Source organism: Maylandia zebra, linkage group LG15, assembly GCF_041146795.1.
Source record: "Maylandia zebra isolate NMK-2024a linkage group LG15, Mzebra_GT3a, whole genome shotgun sequence".
In the NCBI taxonomy this organism is placed as follows: Eukaryota; Metazoa; Chordata; class Actinopteri; order Cichliformes; family Cichlidae; genus Maylandia; species Maylandia zebra.
In genome coordinates this window covers 23,249,108-23,274,231 of record NC_135181.1, presented here as the reverse complement: position 1 = coordinate 23,274,231, position 25,124 = coordinate 23,249,108, and the positions used below count along the sequence as shown (strand labels likewise).

Sequence of the window (25,124 nt, the reverse complement as noted above, 5' to 3'; positions counted from 1 at the left end):
TAGTTTTTTATTTTTTACAGATGGAGCTCCCAGACAGAAGGAGGAAAAGAGGAAGACCACGGAGGATTTGTGGATGCAGTGAAGGAGGACGTGCAAAGACTTGGTTTGACAAAGGAGGATGATAGGGATAGAGTTAGATGGAGGCAGATGATCTGTTGGGAAGACCCCTAAAGGGAGCGACTGGAAGAAGAAGAATTTATCTTAAGTCCAGAATTGAATCCACACCCTAAACACTCCTGTCTATAAATGCCTCTGTGCCCACATACGTTTCTCATTGTTTCTATGCCCTACCCTCTCTCACGCGCACTTTGTCAAAGGTATCAGTCAGGGAGCTGCTGCCAATACTTCATAAGGCTCCAAGCTTTGTTGCTTCATTATTATAAAACATTCACATGTGGGGTTTTGGTACTTGCTAGTGAATGATGAGTGCAACAAATAGAATAAAAGAGGACTCCACTCCTCATTATTCAGTTTATTAGAACGCTGGGATGAACAACAACGGGGCTGTGACCAATTTATCACATCTGTATAAACACCTTAGTTTCATTATTATCATCTTGTAAAGAGATGACTTCAGATTGGCTTAAGGTATACTCCTGTGTCATAAAAAACTACAATAAAAAGTTCAAAACTGTGTATGGGATCTTTTCAGAGGTGAGCCAAGGTTCAGCGTTCTTCAGCTGCAGGCTGTAATTAACAGGTTCAGTGGGAATGTCAGGAGGAGATACATCAGCAGAACAGCATCTCACATGAAGGCGTTTGTAATGCAAATGGGATTTCTCCTTTGCTTTTGAGAAAAAAAACAGTTCCAACTATTTGGTCAATCTTTTTGTGCGCTCGTTAAAAAGGAACTAAGATTGCACTACTTCACAGTATGCAGGCATGGGGAGTGTCGTTATGCACTGATATGACAATAGTTTTCAAACTCATTAAAGTGTTAGTAATGGTAACTAAGGTGAACTCCCAACTCTTGAGCCACGATCGCCCCGCAATCTCATTGCACACAATCACAAAATTAACAAACATTGCTAAACTGTTATAGTGTAAGGGCATAATATGTGGCAGATAACATTATTTCTGGCCCATAACTTTTAAGTTGAGTTTTTATGTTGCTTGTTGCCATGCAGGAATGTTTACTTTTGGCAGGTCAACAAAGTTGTTGGGACAAGTTTAATGGCAACACCATTAAGGGCAGGGTGGCTTACATAAGTGTTATGGTTTTATAAGCATGCACACATCTGTTTGGGTCCGAGTTGTGCTCTGAGACAAGTTACGAAAAAATTGTGCGTCCGTTCTTCAGCCTGATTCTAAACAGACTTTAAAAATAGACAACTACTTGTCCCTGGCTCTGTTTCAATTCATTTGACACTATGTGACATAATAATCAGTTTGTTTGAATTTGTACTTCCCCTCCTCTACCAATCCTAAAGTTCATTGCTCTATAGTGCCTGCGACCTGTTGATTACAGTGATGTTTGGCCATGTTTTAGGAAATGTCAGACACCAATGATGCTGGAGATTTAAGAATATTTTCCTTCTGTAATCATTATAGTTTGTTTGAACATTAGTCTATGAATAAAAGTTTATTTACAAGAAGTGAAAATGGCTGATGTTTTCAACCTGATGAGAACTGTTCTGCTTCATTGCTCAGTTTAATGTCATTTTGAATTCATTAATAATAAATAATTAAGTTAAAAAAAATAAGCTGCTGAAATAAAGTTTTATATTTTCAACAGCAATCAATCTGTAACTTAACTTAACTCAAAAATAACTGAAACACAAATTAACATCCTTTATGGGTTGTTTCCCTTTAAATTCTTTTTTTTTCTTTTTAAAAAGTAACTTTGTTTCTCAAATTTCAAGCGGAAGTAGAAGTGGGAAGTGCATGCTTTGACACACCCTGAGTGCTGCGAAATCAGAGGACAGTTTATCCTTGGGTCTTTTTGGGGTCAAAAGGTGACATCATGTTAAGTCATTCCAGAGGGCGAACTCAGTTTCTACCTCTATGTTTGATCATAGTTGGTTGTTTCACTGGCAAACACGTATTGCTGCCTGTGGTCTCAACTGCTGGTTGTTTGTCTTGAGTGTGTCCCATGAGTTGTTGGCTAATATGGAGCCAAAGTACACACAGGCAGGAAGAAGGGGGGTTGTAATGGAGAGGAAGGATGGTTGGTCACTTGCTTAAATGAGAGGGAAACTGAGGCAATTCAGTGACAAACAGAGGAAAGACAACTGATGAAACAGCAGTGTCATAATCTCTAACCAATGTCACCCTGTGTGGTCAAAAGGTCCAATGAAGACTAAAAGGTCATTAAGGGAGCAGTTCACGGTTAACGAAACTACATTCAGTGCATTCGCTGTTCTAATCATCACAGCTGCTTACTTAGCTACTGACGCATTAACAGAATACGAGAAAGATGAGTGTGAAATATGAGGAAAATCTGGCATCCAAAGGGCTCCATTTTTCAAAGAATCTGTCTGGGTAAGTATCCGCTAACATCTGGGAAATGATTTGGTAACACTGGAATGTATTGCATTATTAATGTAGGAGTATCCTGTCAAAACATTTGATTTAATTAATATAGTCACCCTGGTGTCAAAACCAGTTTCAACAGCTTTGATTGTGTATTTTGTATTTTGTGGTAAAAACACAGCACATCCTCTTATAAGGTTTGATTTAACAGCACAAAAAATATTGGTCATTATGAGGTTTTAAAAATTACAACCTGTGTCATTATCTCTTTATTTGTCAAAATACAGAAGGAGAGTGTAGATAAACGGTCTGATTTGGCAATGGCCCAGGCAAAGTCCACATCTTGAACTGATTGAAATGCCGCGTACAAATAAATGCCTGTAGTCCTCAATGAACTGACGCAATATTATCAAGAAGGGAGGGCCAAAATCCCCCCCCCCCCCCCCCCACTGAAATGTAAGAGATAAAGATATGAAATTACACAGATGAAATAATAAGATAAAATTACACAGAAATGTATCACTTACTTACTCAGATTCTTGTTACGAAGGGTGGTTCTACATTCCTGTTCCTAGTAATTCAATTCAATTCAATTCAATTTTATTTATATAGCACCAAATCACAACAAAAGTCACCTCAAGGCGCTTCATAGATACAGAGAAAAGCCCAACAATCATATGACCCCCTATGAGCAAGCACTCCCTTTTAACAGGAAGAAACCTCCGGCAGAACCAGGCTCAGGGAGGGGCGGCCATCTGCTGCGACCGGTTGGGGTGAGAGAAGGAAGACAGGATAAAAGACATGCTGTGGAAGAGAGACAGAGGTTAATAACAGATATGATTCAATGCAGAGAGGTCTGTTAATACATAGTGAGTGAGAAAGGTGACTGGAAAGGAAAAACTCAATGCATCATGGGAATCCCCCGGCAGCCTAAGTCTATTGCAGCATAACTAAGGGAGGATTCAGGATCACCTGGTCCAGCCCTAACTATATGCTTTAGCAAAAAGGAAAGTTTTAAGCCTAATCTTGAAAGTAGAGATAGTGTCTGTCTCCCGAATCCAAACTGGAAGCTGGTTCCACAGAAGAGGGGCCTGAAAACTGAAGGCTCTCCCTCCCATTCTACTTTTAAATACTCTAGGAACAACAAGTAGGCCTGCAGAGCGAGAGCGAAGTGCTCTAATAGGGTGATATGGTACTACAAGGTCATTAAGATAAGATGGGGCCTGATTATTTAAGACCTTGTATGTGAGGAGCAGGATTTTGAATTCAATTCTGGATTTATCAGGAAGCCAATGAAGGGAAGCCAAAACAGGAGAAATATGCTCTCTCTTTCTAGTCCCTGTCAGGACTCTTGCTGCAGCATTTTGGATTAGTTGAAGGCTTTTCAGCGAGTTTTTTGGACATCCTGATAATAATGAGTTACAGTAGTCCAGCCTGGAAGTAATAAATGCATGAACTAGTTTTTCAGCGTCACTCTGAGACAGGATATTTCTAATTTTAGAGATGTTGCGCAAATGGAAGAAAGCAGTCTTACATATTTGTTTAATATGTGCGTTGAAGGACATGTCCTGGTCAAAAATGACTCCAAGGTTCCTCACAGTGTTACTGGAGGCCAAGGTAATGCCATCCAGAGTAAGAATCTGGTTAGATACCATATTTCTAAGATTTTCAGGGCCGAGTACAATAACCTCAGTTTTATCTGAATTAAGAAGCAGAAAGTTAGCGGCCATCCAGGTCTTTATGTCTTTAAGACATTCCTGCAGTCTAACTAATTGGTGTGTGCTATCTGGCTTCATGGACAGATAGAGCTGGGTGTCATCGGCATAGCAGTGAAAATGTATGCTATGTCTTCTAATGATGCTGCCTAAGGGAAGCATGTATAATGTAAACAGAATTGGTCCTAGCACTGAACCCTGTGGAACTCCATAATTAACCTCAGTGTGTGAAGAGGACTCTCCATTTACATACACAAATTGGAGTCTATTAGATAGATATGATACAAACCACTGCAGTGCAGTACCTGTAATACCTACAGCATGTTCTAATCGCTCTAATAGGATATTATGGTCAACAGTATCGAATGCTGCACTAAGGTCTAGCAGGACAAGCACAGAGATGAGTCCACTGTCAGAGGCCATAAGAAGATCATTTGTAACCTTCACTAAAGCTGTTTCTGTGCTGTCATGAGCTCTGAAACCTGACTGAAACTCTTCAAATAAACCATTCCTCTGCAGATGATCTGTTAGCTGTTTGACAACTACTCTTTCAAGGATTTTTGATATGAAAGGAAGGTTGGAGATTGGCCTATAATTAGCTAAGACTGCTGGGTCTAGAGATGGCTTTTTGAGTAAAGGTTTAACTACAGCCAGCTTGAAGGCCTGTGGTACATAGCCGATTATTAGAGATAGGTTGATCATATTTAAGATTGAAGCATTAATTAATGGCAGGACTTCTTTGAGCAGTTTTGTAGGAATGGGGTCTAAAAGACACGTTGAAGGTTTGGAGGAAGTAATTATTGAAGTTAACTCAGAAAGATCAATTAGAGAAAAAGAGTCTAACTTAACATCAATGGTACTAAGAGTAGCTGTAGATAATATTACATCTGTGGGATGATTACTGGTAATTTTTTCTCTAATGATAAAAATTTTATTTGTGAAGAAGTTCATGAAGTCATTACTAGTTAACGTTAAAGGGATGGTTGGCTCAAAAGAGCTCTGACTTTTTGTCAGCCTGGCTACAGTGCTGAAGAGAAACCTGGGGTTGTTCTTATTTTCTTCAATCAGTGATGAATAGTAAGATGTTCTGGCTTTGCGGAGGGCTTTCTTATAAAGCAGCAAACTATTTCTCCAGGCTAAATGATGATCCTCTAAATTTGTGACACGCCATTTCCTCTCCAGCTTACGAGTCATCTGCTTTAGGGTACGTGTTTGAGAATTATACCACGGAGTCAAATACTTCTGATTAGAGACCTTAGTTTTCACAGGAGCTACAGTATCCAGAGTCGTACGTAGTGAGGAGGTGAAATTATTAACAAGATAATCGACCTCTGTTGGGGTAGCGTTCAGATAGCTGCTCTGCTCTGTGTTGGTACAGGGCATTGAAGATGATAACAGTGGGTGGATTATATTCTTAAACTTAGTTACAGCGCTTTCAGAAAGACATCTACTTTGATAAAAGTCTACTCTCCACCGCTGTGTAATCAATTATTGTAAATGTAAATGTTATCAGGAAATGATCAGACAGGAGAGGGTTTTCAGGAAACACTGTTAAATGTTCAGTTTCTATGCCATATGTTAAAACAAGATCTAGAGTGTGATTAAAGTGGTGGGTGGGTTCTAAACAAACAGTAAACAAACAGCTACAGGGTGGATTGTTCACATGTTTGTTTCAGTCTTCACCCCAAGGCTAATTTAACATTGCAGGCATGTAGCTTTAATTTCCGAGATGTGTCAAATCAACTCGACCTGACCTTATTTATTTGTGAGGGGACCAAGTCAAGTTGTGGGCGAATGCGCTGGGAACAGTTTAAAAACCAAAAAACTACTGAAATCCAATAAAGTTTACCTCTAAAAGCAGTAGTATTACAATATACAGTTTGACTGTGGTGTTCAAAAAGATGATGCCTGAAGGGACATGTGGCTATTACATTACATGACTGGTTGTAGGATGTATTGTTTTTAATTTGCTATCTCTCTAAATAACATTGGAACGAATGGTATAACCTTCCTGGAAAAAATTGGGAAAGACTCTTTTGTGCTCAACGGCACATGAATCCACTGTAGTTGCTCAGGTAGTTACAGGAAGCATGGTTTCTTATGGTGTCAATGACGTCCAGCATCAGACCTGTAAAAAAAAAAAAAAAAAAAATGGAAATACCGCATATAAAAAATGAGGGCACCTGTCTGTGATGGCCTTTACGTGGAAGGTTAACATTGCATTAAAGTGCAAGAGGTTCCAGTGCAAAGACAGAGACACCATTTTGCTTTGGCTTTGTAAACACGTTGCTAGAAGCAGCAAAACAAGCCCTCACTTATAATTCCAGAGTTAAAAGAGGATTTGAGTGAACTGTGTGATGAAAAAGGCATTCAAAAAGCTTTCAAAGTGTTTATAATTATTTAGTGCTGCTTGCACTAAATTAAATCTATTTGTGAGTTGCAGACCAAAACTTTAGACACTTAAACTACTGCAGAAACAGATGATCTGTCCATTGGCACAACCACTACTCTTCTAGGGAACTTACTGAGAATGCAGTTCATATTTCAGCAGAAGTGTGTGTGTGTGTGTGTCTGTGTAGATGCGTTGGAGGTGAATGGAATTTTTATGTCAGTATGTGGGTGCATTGTGTCTGTGTGTGAGATAACATTTTTTATTTTTTTTATTTTTTTATTTTATATTTCTATTTTCCCTCAGCTTTCCATCAGTTTTTGAGAAGTTTCTAAAGGAAACTGGAATTACTCCAATGCTATTTCATGCACCCCACCACTCAGCAAGTTAGCACTTTATTTTAATGTCTCATAATAAATCTAGTGAAAGCTTTATTAAATAGATGGTCACCAATAAACTGATAAAATAAATCATTTTAAATTTATAATATGTTCATGATCTCCCTTTCTATCCCTGAATTATGCAACTGAGTAATTGCTAGAAACGTTATGGTGTAAGTCGACTTTAAAAAAGACAGAGAAGTTGTAATTTGATTTAATTTGATCTCATTAACATTTATGAATACATTTTATAATTCACCTAGGAACTTTTGAGCTATGGTCACTGAGGTCACCCATTAGCTTACTGAATTTTTCGGACCATGAGGCGCACAAGATTTTAAGGCGCACTATTGATGAACACGTCTGTTTTCATGCATAAGACACACCGGATTATAAGGCGCATTAAATGAAAGAAAACAGATAAGTCAAACTTTACTCAACTCTTGCTTCCTCTACATCCGTACCATTGATTCATTAATGGCCAGAGGGGCCGATGGCGCGATATGGCAGCCTCGCTTCTGTCAGTCTGCCCCAGGGCAGCTGTGGCTACAACCGTAGCTTGCCTCCACCAGTGTGTGAATGCGAGAGTGAATGAATAGTGGTATTGTAAAGCGCTTTGGGTGCCTTGAAAAGCGCTATATAAATCCAATCCATTATTATTATTATTAATGTTGAATTCTTTCGCAGCTGCTCTGTTCCCGTGTTGTTGCAGTATATGAATGACTAACCTCGTATTGTGGATACATTACCTCAGTTGTTCTCCTGACTGAAGTTTGGTCCGTTTATAGCATCCTGCCATGCGATTGCATTTGTCCCTAACCATCGGGAACCCTTGGGTTTCCACCCTAGTGGAAAAAACATTAGCATTCATCTTCCAGCTTCACTGTGTTTATGTTGTGCTAACATAGCTGTGCCGCTAGCGATCACATGGCACATCATTATATACCAGCTAGTCCAACTTCAGCAGCCCTACAAAAGTAACTGCTGTTTAGTTATCTGTCTTCATTTATGTTGAAAGTGATAGCAGAGCTGTAAGTTTTAATTATTTCAGAAATCTCTCAGTCAGAACATGGTATATCATGTTTACGTGGAAACTAGCGAGCTAACTTCCTGCTAACTGTGAACTCCGTTAAATGTAATAAATTCTGTTTTCGTGGTTGCCTGGATGTGAAACTTAATTGTTACACCTGGTAAAGCAGCAACGCTGATCATTTTATTAAAGAAAGAATTTAGAAACAATTTAGACAGTTTTTAACTCTCAGTGATGCCGCAGTGTTCTTTTGAATTTGGGACCTGAAACAGACGGAGTTTTGGACCCAGATTACTCTGCGAGGCTCCTGACTACTCTGACAATCCATCAAGCAGTGCAGCTTTGTAGCTTACCAAAGTTGTACTAAAACATTTTTTTGAATGCCGCGTACCACATAAAATTGGTTTGAGGACAGTAAGTATAACCAGAATTCATACATTAGGTGCACCGGATTATAAGGTGCACTGTGCCTTATGGTACGGAAAATACGGTAGTGCTGTAATTTAGTATCATAATCATCTATTTTATGAGTGCAGCTCACAGAGACACATAATAAAGAACTTTCATTTCACCCACAAAACTGAAGTGCAAGCTTTCCAAATAGACTTTCATTCACAAAGAGCCAAATTATATGTCAGATAATTAAAAATCAGTCAATTCATATAATTCAAAGACTTGTGTTGTCAAAAGTAAAGCTTAGTAGTCAGTAATCAGCAACAATGCTTTTTTCTGGCAAGCCCGAACATCCTAGTGTATTGCATATAGTTATAGAAACACTGTAGATATGTTTGTTTCACAGCTGAAGATGGACATTTTAACATGAGAGACTATGGTGACTGACTCACTTTTGGAGACAGCCTCATGTGACCATTGGAACTGCAGTTTTGGCATTTCTGCACTGGCTTCACCTTTTAACCATGAAGGTTTCCTGTTTTTTTTATCATGTCGTTCTTTGTGAAGCCACTTCGATCTTTTAAAATCAGTTAATCAGGTCACGGCTGTCCCAAGAATAACCAATCACAGTTTGTAGCAGGATACCAACACAAAGGGAAATAAACTGTAGTCTGTGAGAGACTTGGTTTAAAATATAACAACGCCTAGGCTAAAAAAACATGGACTTTAACAAATACAAACAAACAGCTATAAATTTGGTAGAATTTGAAAAGTTTAGTGTGGGGATACTGTACAACATCATACTGTCTAAACATTGTCAAGCTAAAAGGCAACAATGGGACTCAAACTGTACTCTCCTGAGTAAATGTCCTCCTTTAAAACAAACACTTGATCCCATTCCCATGCAGAGTTTGTTTGCAATTTAATATCGGTCACCTCTGTCACTGGATAAACTTTTCCATTACAGTATACGTTTCCTGAAAAACGGAAATTTTACTATGGAATTTCATCTGATTTATGATCTCAGCATTTCTAAAACATTTCCTACAGCCCTGTTCTCATCATTCTTTATCTGTACACAGAATGAAAGATTGTATCAGAATTTCAGCAGAACTCTGTGGATATTTGTGTGTGTGGTGTTACTTGACAGCTGTGTAGGTGCCTGAATGCCTTTATCTTTGTTCTGTGTGATTGAACATATATTTGTAGCTTAATTATCTGTCTCAGCAGGCTGCCTACTGGATTCCTCTGAATAAGTCAGTGACATATTCGTTTCCGCCTGGGCAGCGTTTCCTTACTTATTGTGCAAGGTGAGTTGTTTTAGAGAATGGTTCACTTATACGTTGGTCTTGGCTCAGTTTCATAGAGTCTGTGCTGCCAGTTTCCTGAGGATGTCTGAGGAACTGGAGAAGCCAGGCCAAATATGGTTTAATTTGTGTAACTTGGAGACCTTGATGGGTGGAGTTCAGCACAGTAAGGCAACTGGGAGTTGTCCAAGTTTTTTTTTCCCCTGAAACTGTTGATCTGTGTTTCATTAGAAAACATTTTGTACTGTTTTTTGGCCAGTGGTGTTTACATTGCAGCAGATTAATGAGTGGATGTACGGTAGGTCAGCTTTTTCTGGGTCCTAAGAATTTTTTTTTCCAATATCCTTGCAAAATATTTTCTCTTAAATTCAACAGCTTAACATGATTCGTTTCTTCAGGCTGTAAAAGGTAAAACTTCCTCATTTTCCAAAGTATTCAGACACATGGACAATAAAATGAACATTAGAAATAATTTAAAACCACTTGTGGAATATTTTAACCTTCACGCTGGGGGAAGCAATTATTTGATCCCAACTGAATTTGGCAGAAATAACCAGTCTCTCATTTTTACGGTAGTTTTATTTTAATGAAAAGAGAAAATATCAACCAAAACTCCAGGAAAAAACACATTACATCGAAGTTATAAATTGATTTCTGTGTCATTTAGTGAAATAAGTGTGTGATCCCCTACGACACAGCTAGAATTCTGGTTCACACAGGTGCAGTGTGCCCATGTGACACACAGATTCCAATCAGTCAATCAACCAGTAAATCAGATACTCATGAGCTAAACTTGTTATGTGTACAAAGCACACCTGTCCACAGAATAAGTTTCTTTCATTCCAACCTGTCTATCACCATGGGCAAGACCAGAGGAGGCGTCAAAGGACATCAGGGACGATCCGCACATGGCTCGATTTGACAATATGACCATCAGCAAGAAGGCAAGTGAGAAGGTGCTAGCTGTTGGTGTGATATAAAATAACCCTCGGTCTGGAGCTCCACGCATGCAGAAATGGGGGGGGATCAGCCCAAAATTACATGGAGTTTTTTAATGATCTGATAGATTGAAGTCTTGCAGTGCCCCGCAAGGTGAGAATGACCCAAAGAGCACCATCCCCGCAGCCAAGCACGAAGGTGAAAACATTATGCTTTGGGGCTGTTTATCTTTTAGAGGTACAGAACTTCACCGGGATCAATGGACAATGTATCGTAAATTCTTGGACCACAACCTCCTTCCCTCAGCAAGAACACTGAAGATGGGTCATGGACATGTTTTCCAGCATGACAGTGACCCAAAACATATCACCAAGGCAACAAAGGAGTGGTTAAAGAAGAAGCACATTAGGGTCCTGAAGGCATACCTCAGTGCCAACTACTGGAAACATCTTATCGCTGGCTTTGCCAACAAGGTTTTCTCCACTAAGTACTATAACATGTTTTACGTGGGATCAAATAATTATTTCTGCCACTATACATAGAGTATGGGTTAAATTTGACCTGCTGCAGCCTATCCCCACTACCATAAATTCTTTTAACCTGAAAATTAATGACTTCTCTTAAAGTGTGCAAAGAGGCTTTTCCCAGTCAAATTTGACCTGTATGTGGTTAGATGGATTTTAGAGGGAAAGTTTCAGGGAATCCTGAAACTGTGAAAGCATACTATGGGAGGAAGTGGGAGTACTTGGAAAGAACTTCCTCAGAAAGAGGGAGAACATGCAAATTTCACATAGAAAGGCCCAAATGTGAATTTGACCAGGACCTTTTTGCTGTGAAGTGACATATCTCTTTAAGTGTTTATTTAAAAAATTCCACCAATGTTAAAAAATATCCAGAATCTAAGTAGATTTAAAGTTTTAAAGAAGTTTAAAACCTACTATTCATCACACCTCTTTAATAATACATATTATTATAATTTATTCATTATGTAGACATCATTAATGTTGTTTTGACTGATTTTCCATGGAGCCGCCTACTGCCAGCTGTAATTCTAACACGCTGAAAACAGCTCACCTTCCCACTTTGTTTCTTTTTGTCTTCAAAGAATTCATCAGCAGGTTTGTGGAAGAAAAGCATCCGTTTGGCTTCCCTGAAATCTTTTGCTACGAAATGGTTGGTCTCTGGTGGTTTGCTTCATCATATTCTGTGTCGAAATGATCCACTCACCTCTTCATGTGAAGGGGGAAGGAAGGAAGGAGGAAGGAAAACTGAAGTGGGCTCTGTACTGTGCTGTCTTAAACTCTGATGCAGTTGCGGTCAAAATGGAGAACTGGTAGCATTTACCAACTTATAGATTTCTATTCATATGCTCAAAATGACAGGACTTCAAGTAAAAGGATGTGATGTCCTCAAAGACGTTTCTGTTACTTAAACTGATGATGGTGAGCATTAGCTTCGCAATTAGCCCGTGACACAATTGAGAGATTTTGCAGTTTTCATACATCATGCAGGTCTGGTGAGCTTGACCTTTTGTGATTTTGACCCACACAAACACACACAATTCACGGTGAGCAGTTTTAACGTTCTCGTTGTTTGGTGTGGTGTCACTGTGGGACTTTGAGAGGCAAGCATGGGAAGAACATGGAAACTCCACACAGAAAGGCCCCATGTGACCAGGAGATTTAAAACCAGGACCTTTATGTTGTGGGGAGACGGTGTGCTAACCGCTGCACCACCGTGCATTAGAAAACAAAGCTTTGATTCAAAGTGTGGTCTGTGGGTTTAGTACTTGACATGCTAACATTTCATGTGTCTCTTAAGTGCAAAATAAAGTGCATTGCTGTGCTTTTCTTTCAACCAGGGCTCATGGCGTATTAGCATATAGCAGCACAAAATAATGCTAAAGGAACATTTTACTTCAGTGTCAGCTTCTTTAGGGATTATCATAAAATTTGTTTTTAAGATTTGACTTTTTTTTAATCACTGGCAGAGTGAAACAGCTACTGGAAGAAGCATTCTCACAGAAACTGTCTGTCTCTGAATTAAAGTTAATAAACAGGTTATTAACGGGTTTTTTTAATATGTCTTGTGCTTTAGGAAACTGTATTGCCACACCACGTAGACACAGTCAGAAAAACCTGCTGGAGTTCAAGCCAAGCATCGGAGGAAGAAAGAAATCTGATTTACACTACATTGCACTCAGTATGGTTGTTAGTGCCAGATAGGCTGGTCTGGACATTACAGAAACTGCTGATCTGCTGGGATTTTTCTAAGGCCATTTCTAAGGTTCACAGAGGATGGTCTGAACAAGAGAAAATATGCAGTCCTCTGGGCAAAAATGCCTTGTTGATGTCAGAGGTCTTAGGGGAATGGCAGACTGCTTTGAGCAGACAGGAAAGAAACAGGAACTCAAATAATTACTCATTACAACCAAAGAAGGCAATATCTGTATGCGCAACAGGTCCAATCTTGAAGCAAATGTGCTCCAGCAGCAGAAGGCCACACCAGCTACCACTCCTGTCAGCTAAGAACGGGAAACTGAGGCTACCGTTCACACTGGCTCACTGGGCTGGTATTGTATTGTAGAATCAGTATTTGGTGAAAACAACATAAAGCATGGATCCATCTAGCGTTGTAACAGCAGTTCAGGCTGCTGCTGGTGTTGGAGATATTTCCATAGCACACTTTGGGCCCCTTAGTACCAAATGAGCAATGTTTAAGCCTGAGCAGTGATTATTGATGAGTAGGGTGTGTCACGATCTAGCAGGATAACACACCCTGTCACAAAACTCATCTCCACCGGGTTTCTAAAACATGACAGGGAGTTCGCTATACATGGATGACGTCCACAGTTACCAGATGTCAATCCAATAGAGCATCTTTGGAATGTCATGAAACAAGAGATTCTCATCACGGATGTGCAGGACCTGTGTGAGGCTATCACATCAACTTTCCAGCACCTCGCTGAAGCTACGCTACACTATGAAGAATTATAGCAGCTCTGTGGGTTAAAATAGGGTCCAGTCTTGTACTAGTGAGGTGTACCTAATAAAGTGGCTACTTAATGTGTAATTTCTTTCAATCCCTATCCCTGATTAAACTAATGTTGTTTTATGAGCAAAGGCTTCAGACTAGCTTCTATGAGAAGAAGAAGGAGATAATAGTAATGGCCTATCTTTCATCATTTAGGAACAGTGAAAATGTATAACCAGATCCTTTTTGTTAAACATATGTCCACATACGAATGAGTCAGTATTTTATTCTGATCACAACAAAGATAACAATATTACACTGACGTTACTTTTCGACTGATAGCTTCGTATTTGCTGCAGCTCAGGTCTGCTCTCAGTAACATGATCAGCTCTATAACAGCACCACCAGAGGATGCTCTTCACCTGGATTTCAGATCAGCAGCAGCTCGAACCTGTTGCATCGTCACTGTGTGTAAGCGTGGTGAACAGCGCTCTCTAGAGGTTCACTGCAGCATTACAGAGACACCAACTCTCAGATACATTCAGAAGTTTAACTCGTCTTCAGAGACTTTGTTCCCTGCCTCAGACAGAACGGGCTGCCATGTTCTCGGGCTGCAGGGTGGAAGAGGTGGAGGAGGCAAAGGAGCAGTGCATGATGGGACAGAAGGGCTCGTGGGCTCTAAGAGCTTCGGTCAGCAGGTGCTGCTCCTCTGACAGAGAATCCACCTGGAGATGAATTCACTCTGTTACTGCTGTGTAAAAGCAATGGAGGTACACCAGAACTATTTGCTTTCATTTCTGCTGTGTTTTATGCATTTCATACAAACAGGACTTGCTGCTGTTTGTATAAAATAAAATTGTCTATAAAAGACGAACAGAGACAGAATTAGCAGTGTGTTTACCTCTCTCCTCAACTTCCTGTTCCTCTGCTCTAGCAGCTCACAGGCCTGGAGGTGAAGAGGGGGAAACAATGTGGGAAATACATGTTACATTAAAAAACAAAAGCTTTCATATGAATAAAAAAAAAATATTTATTTGAAAACAAAAGCTAGACTGAACATTTCATCTTTGGGGTATTTTGATTGGGATTGTAACTTTGGAAATGTGATTTTTGCATAGACACATAAATGTGGCTGCCACACATTCATTGCATAAATGCACAATGGGATTTTTATTGCTGCAGTCCCAGCTTGTAAGCACTCAGTCATCTCTGGATTTGAGAATATGGAGACAGAGAAATCAGAGAGCACTCTCCTTGCCCTATTTCAAAAGCCAACAAACAGTCAGGAGACACGCATCACTTTTTTTTTTATTAATAAATAAAAAAAAAAAAAAAAGCTATAAAAGTAATATTAATTAACTCAATTTCACTTCATATTTTTATCCCGGTGGTCCACATGTAAATTTGCTCTTCAACTGACAGTTTGCTTTAAACCAGCAGCTTCAAGCAAGAAAGGACCTGTCAAAATACTCACTCTAGTTTATCAGCCACATACAGCCCAATTTGATCTGAACTGTAGTAAAACCTAAAACAGTTTGAGAAACAAAACAGCCAGCCAGAAACACTCCAGCTGTAAATCAAAGAAACGTGTTGGCATGGTCGTTGGTTTAACCACCTCACTTTAGCCGATGTGTTATGGTCAGTAACAAGTCTGTAAAGGTGAGCGGGCGGTCATCTGGCTGTGATGAAATTAACGTCTCAGACAACCAGTCTCAAAGACACAATCTGTTCTCAGTGACTTGCAAAATAAACCTTCATGGAGGAAAAAAATACAGTGCAAAAAATATTTGCAACATTTTGCAAACCTGTTAAGAGCCCAAAAATAGACCTTTTGGTGGGCCACTTTGGGCCCAAGTGCCATATGTTTGACACACCGACTTAATGCATATATCAGAATCTGATCAGCAGAAATACGTTCACCCACCTCGTGCAGCAGGTCGGCTCTCTGAGTTTGTCTTTTGCGGCTCTTCTGAGCTGCAACTCTGTTCTTCTCTCTCCTCTTCATCCTCCGCCCCTCATCCTCCGAACACTGACACAAACAAACAAACACTATAATCCGTTGACACGTTCTACAATTGTGATATTTTACGTCTCGTTTTTTACTGCTTAACCAGAGTTTGTTTGTGCAGATTCATGTGAGGACACTGGCAGCGTTACATCACATATCTGCCTATTTCTCACACAACCTCCATGTGAAGCACCGAGGGCGACCATAGCGATATCAGCCTATATACACAAGATGATGTTTTAAACCATCTTTAAAACCTCTTGACCCTTGACCTCCCCGTGGATTAATAGGAAGGTAAACAGTAAAAAAACAAACCTAAATGTACACGTGTTAAGAAAAAACACGATGACGTGATCTTTCTTACCTCCCATCCTTCACAGAGCTGGTTGGTGCTGATGTTATTCTGTTGAGACTGGCATGAAAAACCAGAGACTGACATCACAGGCTTTAAAATCAAAACCTAAAAGGAAAGACGACGGTGTTCTTAACACTGGTTCTGTCAGGAGACTGATAGGTGTGTGTGTGTGTGTGTGCTGGGCACTGAGTCCAGTCAAGTTCAAACACACTGGGTAGAAAACTAGCTCGAGTTTCACTTCAGCTTACTTTTCAATTTCGCTGCCTTTTTTAAAGAAGTGGCGAGCACAGTTAATGTAAGTCACGTGACTTGTGGGGCCCCATGGTTAACCTGTATTTAGCATATGGAAGAAGTCTGTCTTCAGGACTACCAGACAGCCAACTGAGATAATCAACAGACGAAGCAGATTCTATTTAAAAACAACAAACTGGTGAGACGCAGGACTTTCACCCTGGAGGTTAGGGTTCAGCTACTGTTTACACTCACACATTAGATTTATGCACCAAAACTATTTGGTTAGATTTACAGAATGAAATGTTGTGCATTAAAATACACACTTCTTCCATTCATAAACATGTTTTAAAGTTTCTGTTTTTACTGTGCGCACAGATCATTCCCATATTCTGCAGGTGACAACTATAAATCCACTACTTACAGTTTCTCTCAGTTAAAGTTTTGAAAAACAGAAAAGGGATTTAAAGAGTTATGACATAACAATATATTTAACTAAGCCGACAGCTTTTACGGAGTTTTAACCATAAATTTAAGGTTTATGAAGCTCTTTAAAGTGGATTAAAGTGACCACAAAGTGACCAATATGAGAAAGAAGTACAAGCAAAGCCCCTGGAATTGTATTATATACACATCATGCACAAGATAACAGAAATGACATAAATGATTTCATTTGATTCAACACTAATCAGTTTTTCCTTTACAAAAATCAATTTAGACTAACAAATCTGATGCTGATCAAGTTGAGATAATATGCAAAAACATGCTGCACGTAACTCCACAAGATTAAACCTCTGATGCTACTTTAGTCCTTGCAAGTGGACAAACAAATCAGCCAGTTTGAGGTATTTTTATTTGTGCTTTTGACTTGCCAAACAGTATCTCTGTTGCCGCCCACACATGGAACTGAAACTTCTGTTTGGCTTCATGGAAAAGAATGATCATGTTTACACTTATTAATTTCAGCCACAGACTGGATATTAAAAAGGGATGTATCCACTTTGACACAATCTGGTATATTTTAAGGCCCCAGTGTTGCTATTTTGGCCACCACAGTGCTGGTGAAGTGCTGACAGAGAGAGCAGTGAAAAGTTTTTGGCTAAGTTTGGACGGCAAGCTGCATACAGACACAGACCAGATCATACTAAAGCTAAACCTTGTACAATTGTTAAAGAGGGTGGAGCAGGTTACAGAGAGCAAAAGATTTTTGTAGCAGCTTGTAAAGCACATTTATTTCCGCTGTAAAGTTAGACATTTTAATGTGGGAGTCTATGGATGTGCTGGCTCTTGGGATCAGCCAAGTGGCCATTAGAGGAACTGCAGTGTTTGGGAATTTCACACTGGTTTAATGTTTCTTGAAGTGTCACTCGAGCTTGTCCTCTCCCACGCAGCACTCTGGTTTCTTGGCTTGGGGCACATAGCCCTCTGCGGCTGCTGCTTCCTCTACAGCTCTCTTGATTGGTTGCTTGTTTCCCATGGCTCTTTTCGCAGGAGGAAAAGGAGCCTCTGATTGGTCATTAAAACCAAACACTTCTCTGTGTATCTCCAGAGAGGCTTGGCTGGGTTTCATTTTGAGGATTTCGCATAGGCCTTCAACTTGTGTTTGCAGAGTGTTGATTGACTGTAGAAAAAAAATATGTGAGTAATGACTCCATACATGAAGGTGTGACTCTATACATGAAGGACAACTTGCTAAGAGCTTTCAGTGTGTTACCTTTATGACCTGGATGGCCTGCTTTACCACACTAGGAGCGGCTGCTGTCAAATCATTCATGATGTTCTCTGGTAAAACACACAAGAACGGCTCTGTTATCGAGGGTAAACTGCACGTCAGCTGTGTCTACAGTTAGTCTTGTCTGTCTGCTTAGGCATTGTGGAGATTTGCTGCAAAATAAAAAGAACTGTCCACACTGATTTAACACAAAGAATATCACAAAATAGTCACAGAATCATTGGAAATACTGAAACTAAACTTACTCTAGGTGTGTGCAGAAGGGAATACTGTCTGGTATAAAATTTGTAAGGAAACAGTGACTATATCTGGACAAATACTGCGGTTTTATTTATATAGGACTGGATCGAAACAACAGTTACCTTGAGTTAAAGACCCTACAATAATACAGAGAAAACCCAACAATCAAACAACCACCTACAAGTAAGCACTTAGTGACAGTGGGAAGGAAAAACTCCCTTTTAACAAGAAGAAACTGCCAGCAAAACGAGGCTCAGGGAGAGGTGGCCATCTGCTGCGACCGGTTGGGGGTGAAGGTAAGAAGACAGGACATACTGTGGAAGGCAGCCACTGATGAATAACAACTAATGATTAAAAGTAAACTGGTGGAAGAACTCATCTATTTATACACCATATAAACATATCTGCTTGAGCCATTTGCTCCTCAAGCATCATTTATCGTTTTCAAGCTAATGTTGATTCAAATTTATTTTAAAGCGATTGATTCGGCGGCTGTGGCTCAAGAAGTAGGTCATGTACTAATTGGAAGGCTCCAGTCTTCATCTCCAAGAATCAATGGGAAATATACTGAATCTCAAGTTTCACAGAATGATAAAATGCACTAACACGTAGGAAAACGTGAAAGTGTGTAAATGAGTGATACCTTATATATGTATGACTGATAAAAATTTTGAGTGGCAAAATAAGGTAGAAAATTCTGTGCATTTACCATTTAAAGTGGCGCTATATATATATATATATATATATATATATATATATATATATATATATATATATATATATATATATATATATATATATATATATATATGTGTGTGTAGCGGAAGGGGCTACATGAATAGGATGACGGACCTATGGATTCTTCGATACCCAACATCCACAATGACGGCGAAACAACTAGTAGCTCAGTGTTCCAACATTCGAAAGAAGGGACTGCTCTCACAGCTAGAGATTGACGAGGTACAACACAAATGCTACGGCAAGGAGGAGTCAGGACGCCAGGTCAGGGGGGAGATATCATCACCCCCACCCGAGATTGGGTACATAGCCCCAAGTGCGATAGGAGAAGGATCGTTGAGTGCGAGAGGAACTGACCTGAAAAATAGGATAGCTTGAAACCTGGATCCCCCGTAGCCGGTTACCAAGATTACGTGAAGTACCCTCAGAAAGTCTGCTAGATGATGTTAATGCAGCACTACGGACAATACCTACAACCACAATTACCGACACTAACAAGCTGATCTACAATACGGCAGCAGTGATCAGTGAGATGCTTGGCTACAAGTTGAACAGCCACAAGGGGCAGTACCCTCCATGGAGAAGGAGGCTAGAGGGCAAGATCAAAGTAGCACGGAGGGAGGTTAGCCAACTAACGGAGTTGCAGAAAGCTGCGACAAAGAAGGTGCATAAGAAATACAGCAAGCTGTCCATACCTGAGGCCTTGGAAACTGCCAAGCAAAGACTCACAGCCTTGGCCAGCCGCTTGAGGAGGTACACCAGAGAGATAGAAGGCAGGAGAATAAACCAGCTGTTCTCCACAGAACCAGCAAAGGTGTACTCTCAGTGGCAAGGGAACAATAATAAGAGAACAGCACCACCAAGGCTGGAGACGGAGCAATACTGGAAGAGCATATGGGAGAAGGACGCAACCCATAACGGCAATGCTCAGTGGCTAGTGGATCTGAGGGCAGACCACAGCGACCTCCCTGAACAGGGTCCAGTAACCATCACAGTGGCAGATATCCAAGAAAGGGTCTCCAGTATGAAGAGTTGGACAGCACCAGGGCCCGACATGGTTCACGCCTACTGGCTAAAGAAGCTGACTGCACTCCACGAGCGTCTGGCAGCACAAATGAACCAGCTGCTAGTTAACGAGAGACACCCGGAATGGCTAACCGAAGGTCGGACGGTCCTGATCCCCAAGGACCCCAAGAAGGGACCGGTCCCCTCCAACTACCGACCAATAACCTGCCTCAGTACTACATGGAAGCTCCTGTCAGGCATCATATCGGCTAAGATGAACAGGCACATGGGTCAATACATGAGTGGGACACAGAAAGGAATTGGCAAGAATACCAGAGGCGCAAAACACCAGCTACTGGTAGACAGAACAGTCAGCCGAGACTGCAAGACCAGACTGACCAACCTGTGCACTGCCTGGATTGATTACAAGAAGGCCTATGACTCAATGCCCCACAGCTGGATACTGGAATGCCTAGAATTGTACAAGATCAATGGGACCCTAAGAGCCTTCATCAGGAACTCAATGGGGATGTGGCGTACAACACTAGAGGCCAACTCCAAGCCCATAGCACAAGTCACCATCAAGTGCGGGATCTACCAAGGAGATGCTCTGTCCCCACTGCTGTTCTGCATAGGCCTGAACCCCCTCAGTGAGATCATTAACAAGACTGGCTACGGATACCGACTACGGAACGGAGCAGTTGTCAGCCACCTCCTGTACATGGATGACATCAAGCTGTATGCCAAGAGTGAACGAGACATCGATTCACTGATCCACACTACCAGGCTATACAGCAATGACATTGGAATGTCGTTTGGACTGGAGAAGTGTAGTCGGATGGTAACAAAGAGAGGGAAGGTAGTCAGAACTGAGGGGATTGAACTACCAGAAGGCAACATTGCAGACATAGAGGACAGTTACAAGTACCTGGGGATCCCGCAGGCAAATGGGAACCATGAAGAGGCCGCTAGAAAGGCTGCAACCACCAAGTACCTGCAGAGGGTCAGGCAAGTCCTGAGGAGTCAGCTGAATGGTAAGAACAAGATCCGGGCCATCAACACGTACGCCCTGCCCGTGATCAGGTACCCTGCTGGGGTAATAGGCTGGCCAAAGGAGGAGATAGAAGCCACTGACATAAAGACAAGAAAGCTCCTTACCATGCATGGAGGGTTTCACCCCAAGTCCAGCACCCTGAGGCTGTACGCTAAGCGGAAGGAAGGGGGCCGGGGACTGGTGAGTGTCAGCACCACAGTCCAGGATGAGACAAGGAACAGAATACATTGGGAAGATGGCCCCAACTGACCGAGTGCTCAGTGAATACCTCAGGCAGCAGAAACCCAAGAAAGAGGAGGGAGACGAGGAACCATCATGGAAGGACAGGCCCCTGCACGGTATGTACCACCGGCAGATAGAGGAGGTGGCTGATATCCAGAAATCCTACCAGTGGCTGGACAAAGATGGACTGAAAGACAGCACAGAGGCACTAATCATGGCAGCACAAGAACAAGCTCTGAGTACAAGATCCATAGAGGCTGGGGTCTATCACACCAGGCAAGACCCCAGGTGCAGGCTGTGTAAAGATGCCCCAGAGACAATCCAGCACATAACAGCAGGGTGCAAGATGCTAGCAGGCAAGGCATACATGGAACGCCATAATCAAGTGGCCGGCATAGTGTACAGGAACATCTGTGCCGAGTATAACCTGGAAGTCCCGAGGTCAAAATGGGAGATGCCCCCAAGGGTGGTGGAGAATGACCGAGCTAAGATCCTGTGGGACTTCCAGATACAGACGGACAAAATGGTGGTGGCTAACCAACCGGACATAGTGGTGGTAGACAAACAGAAGAAGACGGCCGTAGTGATCGATGTAGCGGTTCCGAATGACAGCAACATCAGGAAGAAGGAACACGAGAAGCTGGAGAAATACCAAGGGCTCAGAGAAGAGCTCGAGAGGATGTGGAGGGTGAAGGTAACGGTGGTCCCCGTGGTAATCGGAGTACTAGGTGCGGTGACTCCCAAGCTAGGCGAGTGACTCCAGCAGATCCCGGGAATAACATCGGAGATCTCTGTCCAGAAGAGCGCAGTCCTGGGAACAGCTAAGATACTGCGCACGACCCTCAAGCTCCCAGGCCTCTGGTAGAGGACCCGAGCTTGAAGGATAAACCGCCCGCAGGGGCGTGCTGGGTGTTTAAGTTATATATATATATATATATATATAAACATTTTTCATGGCAACTGTATGAATGACTGTGTGACCTGCGATACTACAGTAAAACTATTGTTATCGCTTCATGAGTCATTTACAACCTGCCGATATGTTTTTATTCACAGCCTTTGCTTCATTCTACTAAAAACGGTGAACAAGAAGTACTGATGTGTTTAGGTATTTCACTTCAGTGATGCTGAAACTTTCATGTCTGCCTTGAAAAAGAACCAGTTCTTCCTAAATGCACTTTAAAATAGCAAACACCCCCTCACTGAACAAAGGGCGCTTTATGTGTTTTTCTTTTTGACTCTACACGTAACCATAAGATGTCTAAATTTACTCTCCAAAGTAAGACAGTAACACTGTCCTGAGCCAGCAGTACAGCACTCTGTAGCTGGTGCTCAGCAATTCAAGTCAGCTGCAGGTGAACAGTCACTGGTATACCTGTAAAGATTTGGGGAAGAAGCTAAAATAAAAAATGTCTGTGTCTATAGAAATGATCAGAGGCTACTACCTTGATCAGGATCTTTGACCACCTCTTGAGGTTTGATGGCCTGCTCATACAGCCCCTGAAACATGAAACAGTTTGTTTCAATCTTTAGACAAATATCTGTTCATGAAAGATTCTGTGAAATCTATAATTAGCAATAAACATTTTCTCAAAGATAGAAAATACTCTTTGCTTTGAAAAACACTTGCCACTTTTGCACTTTAGTTATTCAATATATTTGTTTATTTTTATACAAAAAACTCAAATTGAGAGTAATGCACAATAATCAGAGCTGGTAAATCAAAAAATAAACAAGGAGAAAAAAAAAGCCCCACCATGATTTTCCGTTCAGCCTTGAGGGCATGCACCACATGAGGAAGGATCTTTTTGGGGAATGTACGGCGCCTTCTTGTGGTCTCAACAATAGTATCGTCCAGGAGGCTTTCCAGATCTACAGCTTCATCCTCTGCTGAGGGTGTTGGTGGTAGAGAAACAGACAGCATAGTTGACTTAATAAAGCTTTCCTTAAAATATAATAATTGAAACAAGAGTATGAAAAGGGCGAAGGATCACCTTCATCATCGGGCGCCTCCTCCCAAGGCCGTCCATTCACCAACACGTTAGCCTGAACAGCAGCCTCAAAATTCTGCACAGTTTCAAATAAACAAACACACAATCAGTGGCAACACACATTAAAATATGATGTCAGCTGTTCAACTGCAGCAGGATCAGATCAATTTGATAACGTTTCTATTTTGGTCAACACAGGAAGCCATATTACACTTTATTTTGCAGGACTGTCCTGATTAATCTAGTCCCAAAGAAGACTACCAGGATCATTTTCAGGAAACTCTGTTGCTGTTATTATATGAACACTGTACAGTCCTCCATACAAAGGTCAAACGTTGATCACAGTTGTTTCTGTACTTAGTTCACATGAAGCTTAAAGTGGGCTACAAATAATCTGCACAACTGAAACACTGTTTTCCCCAAATTTCCATGAAAACTTGGTTTCTTCTGCTGCAGCGTGATGATGATTCAGTATGAAGCACATAGCTCGAAATACGTGGGATGCACTTACTGTGTACTTAAAATAATAGTGTGATAAAAAGACTAAAACAGTCATGCCTGTCTTTGAGGATTTAGTCAGTGCAAAAACTGACACGAGTCACAACATAAACTTCAAACGCTGCGTTGGTTACAATAAAATAATTCGTTAGAATACTGACAGCCGGCAATATCTGTAGATTGTAAGTTTATAACGCAAGTATCCACACAGCAGTCAGCACAACTTAAAACACAAAACAAACAAACACACAGTATTTACACACTCTCCATTTAATTATTCTCCATCCTAGAGCATTTAGACTACCCCTAAGTGAAATTTAATACTGTCACCATATCAGATTTCCTCTATGTAATTAAAAAAAAAAAAAATCACCATAGTGGCATTTTTTCAGCTGTCTGTCTGTTGTCTCTTTTTGGCACAGACAGTCTGTAATCATAGGTGCATAAAGGATTTGTAAAAATAACTAGATCAAAAAAATGGGGTCATCACAGCATATCATCTGTCTCCATCTCATCCTAACCCATGCATCCTCATCTTCTCTTCAACTCCATCTTCAACATCCATTGTCCAATAGAGCCATTATCCCTCCTCTGCACTTTTCCACACCATCTGTACCTCACCTTTCCAACTTTGTCTCAAAATGCTCAACCTGAGCTGTCCTTCTGATGTACTTATATCTAATTTTGTCTCATCACGTTCAACTATCATCTTTTTCCACCTCTCGCGTGCACTGTCCATTTCTTTGAAAGGTGACCCCAGGTATTTAGGCTCCTCTACCTTCGCTACATCCGCTCCTTGCATCTTCGCTGCTACACCTGCCTTCCTCTCATCCACACATATCTATCCTGTCTTGCTTCAACTGACTTTCCAGAGCATACCTCCATTTCCCCTCTTCCACCTACTCTCAGTGTGGTCTGCTAACATCACAGCCCACAGACACTAATGCCTGACCTCATAACTATTACTGGTGAGCTTAACAGATGTGGCTTAATAATATCAAGCTGTAAAGTATATATGCAAAGATTTTATAAATACGCCTTCATTAAAACAACTATCAGCGGCCTGGCATCTACAGTTTAGCATTGCCCACATCATGTTCAGTTACAGTCAATCCCAAAATGTGAGAAAGGACTCGGACTCACTGCCAGCAGCTCCTGCAGTAAAACTCGCTTCGTCTCCTCCGGAAAGTCCTCCGGCTGCCCGTCCAGAGCCGTCTTTAAAAGTTCTTTGTATTTGTTCACCTGCTCACTTACTACTTTCTTCGAGGTTACCTGGACCCTGTACTCTGGATTTGTTTCCTCACTTGGTAAGATTTCACTCTCTACAGCCTCCATCTTTACCGCCAACTTGTTTATATTTTTTTTTTAACGCAACCCGGAACTGAACAGAAACGAACCGGTCCTTCTACCATAAATGACCGTGAAGGAACAACGTTTATTTCTGGAGGAGTG

The 25,124-nt window shown here is 41.1% G+C and overlaps 2 protein-coding genes across 3 annotated transcripts; both read right to left on the bottom strand.

Annotated features, from left to right (window-relative positions):
* Positions 1–13,868: 13,868 nt before the first annotated feature.
* Positions 13,869–16,248, bottom strand: batf3 (basic leucine zipper transcription factor, ATF-like 3). Its single transcript, XM_004568436.4, has 4 exons — positions 15,971–16,248; positions 15,523–15,627; positions 14,500–14,544; positions 13,869–14,323 (listed from the first exon to the last, which is right to left on the bottom strand). The coding sequence occupies exons 1-4, from the start codon at positions 16,043–16,045 to the stop codon at positions 14,180–14,182; spliced, it is 369 nt and encodes a 122-aa protein (XP_004568493.1). The 5' UTR covers positions 16,046–16,248; the 3' UTR covers positions 13,869–14,179.
* A 542-nt stretch (positions 16,249–16,790) lies between these two features.
* Positions 16,791–25,066, bottom strand: nsl1 (NSL1 component of MIS12 kinetochore complex). 2 transcript variants are annotated; one of them, XM_004568434.3, is made up of 6 exons: positions 24,816–25,066; positions 23,178–23,250; positions 22,940–23,073; positions 22,629–22,683; positions 17,907–17,974; positions 16,791–17,813 (listed from the first exon to the last, which is right to left on the bottom strand). In XM_004568434.3, the coding sequence occupies exons 1-6, from the start codon at positions 25,005–25,007 to the stop codon at positions 17,556–17,558; spliced, it is 780 nt and encodes a 259-aa protein (XP_004568491.1). In that variant the 5' UTR covers positions 25,008–25,066; the 3' UTR covers positions 16,791–17,555. The 2 variants fall into 2 exon arrangements, with proteins under 2 accessions (XP_004568491.1, XP_004568492.1); XM_004568435.5 differs by having other exon boundaries at positions 22,940–23,070.
* Positions 25,067–25,124: the final 58 nt, after the last annotated feature.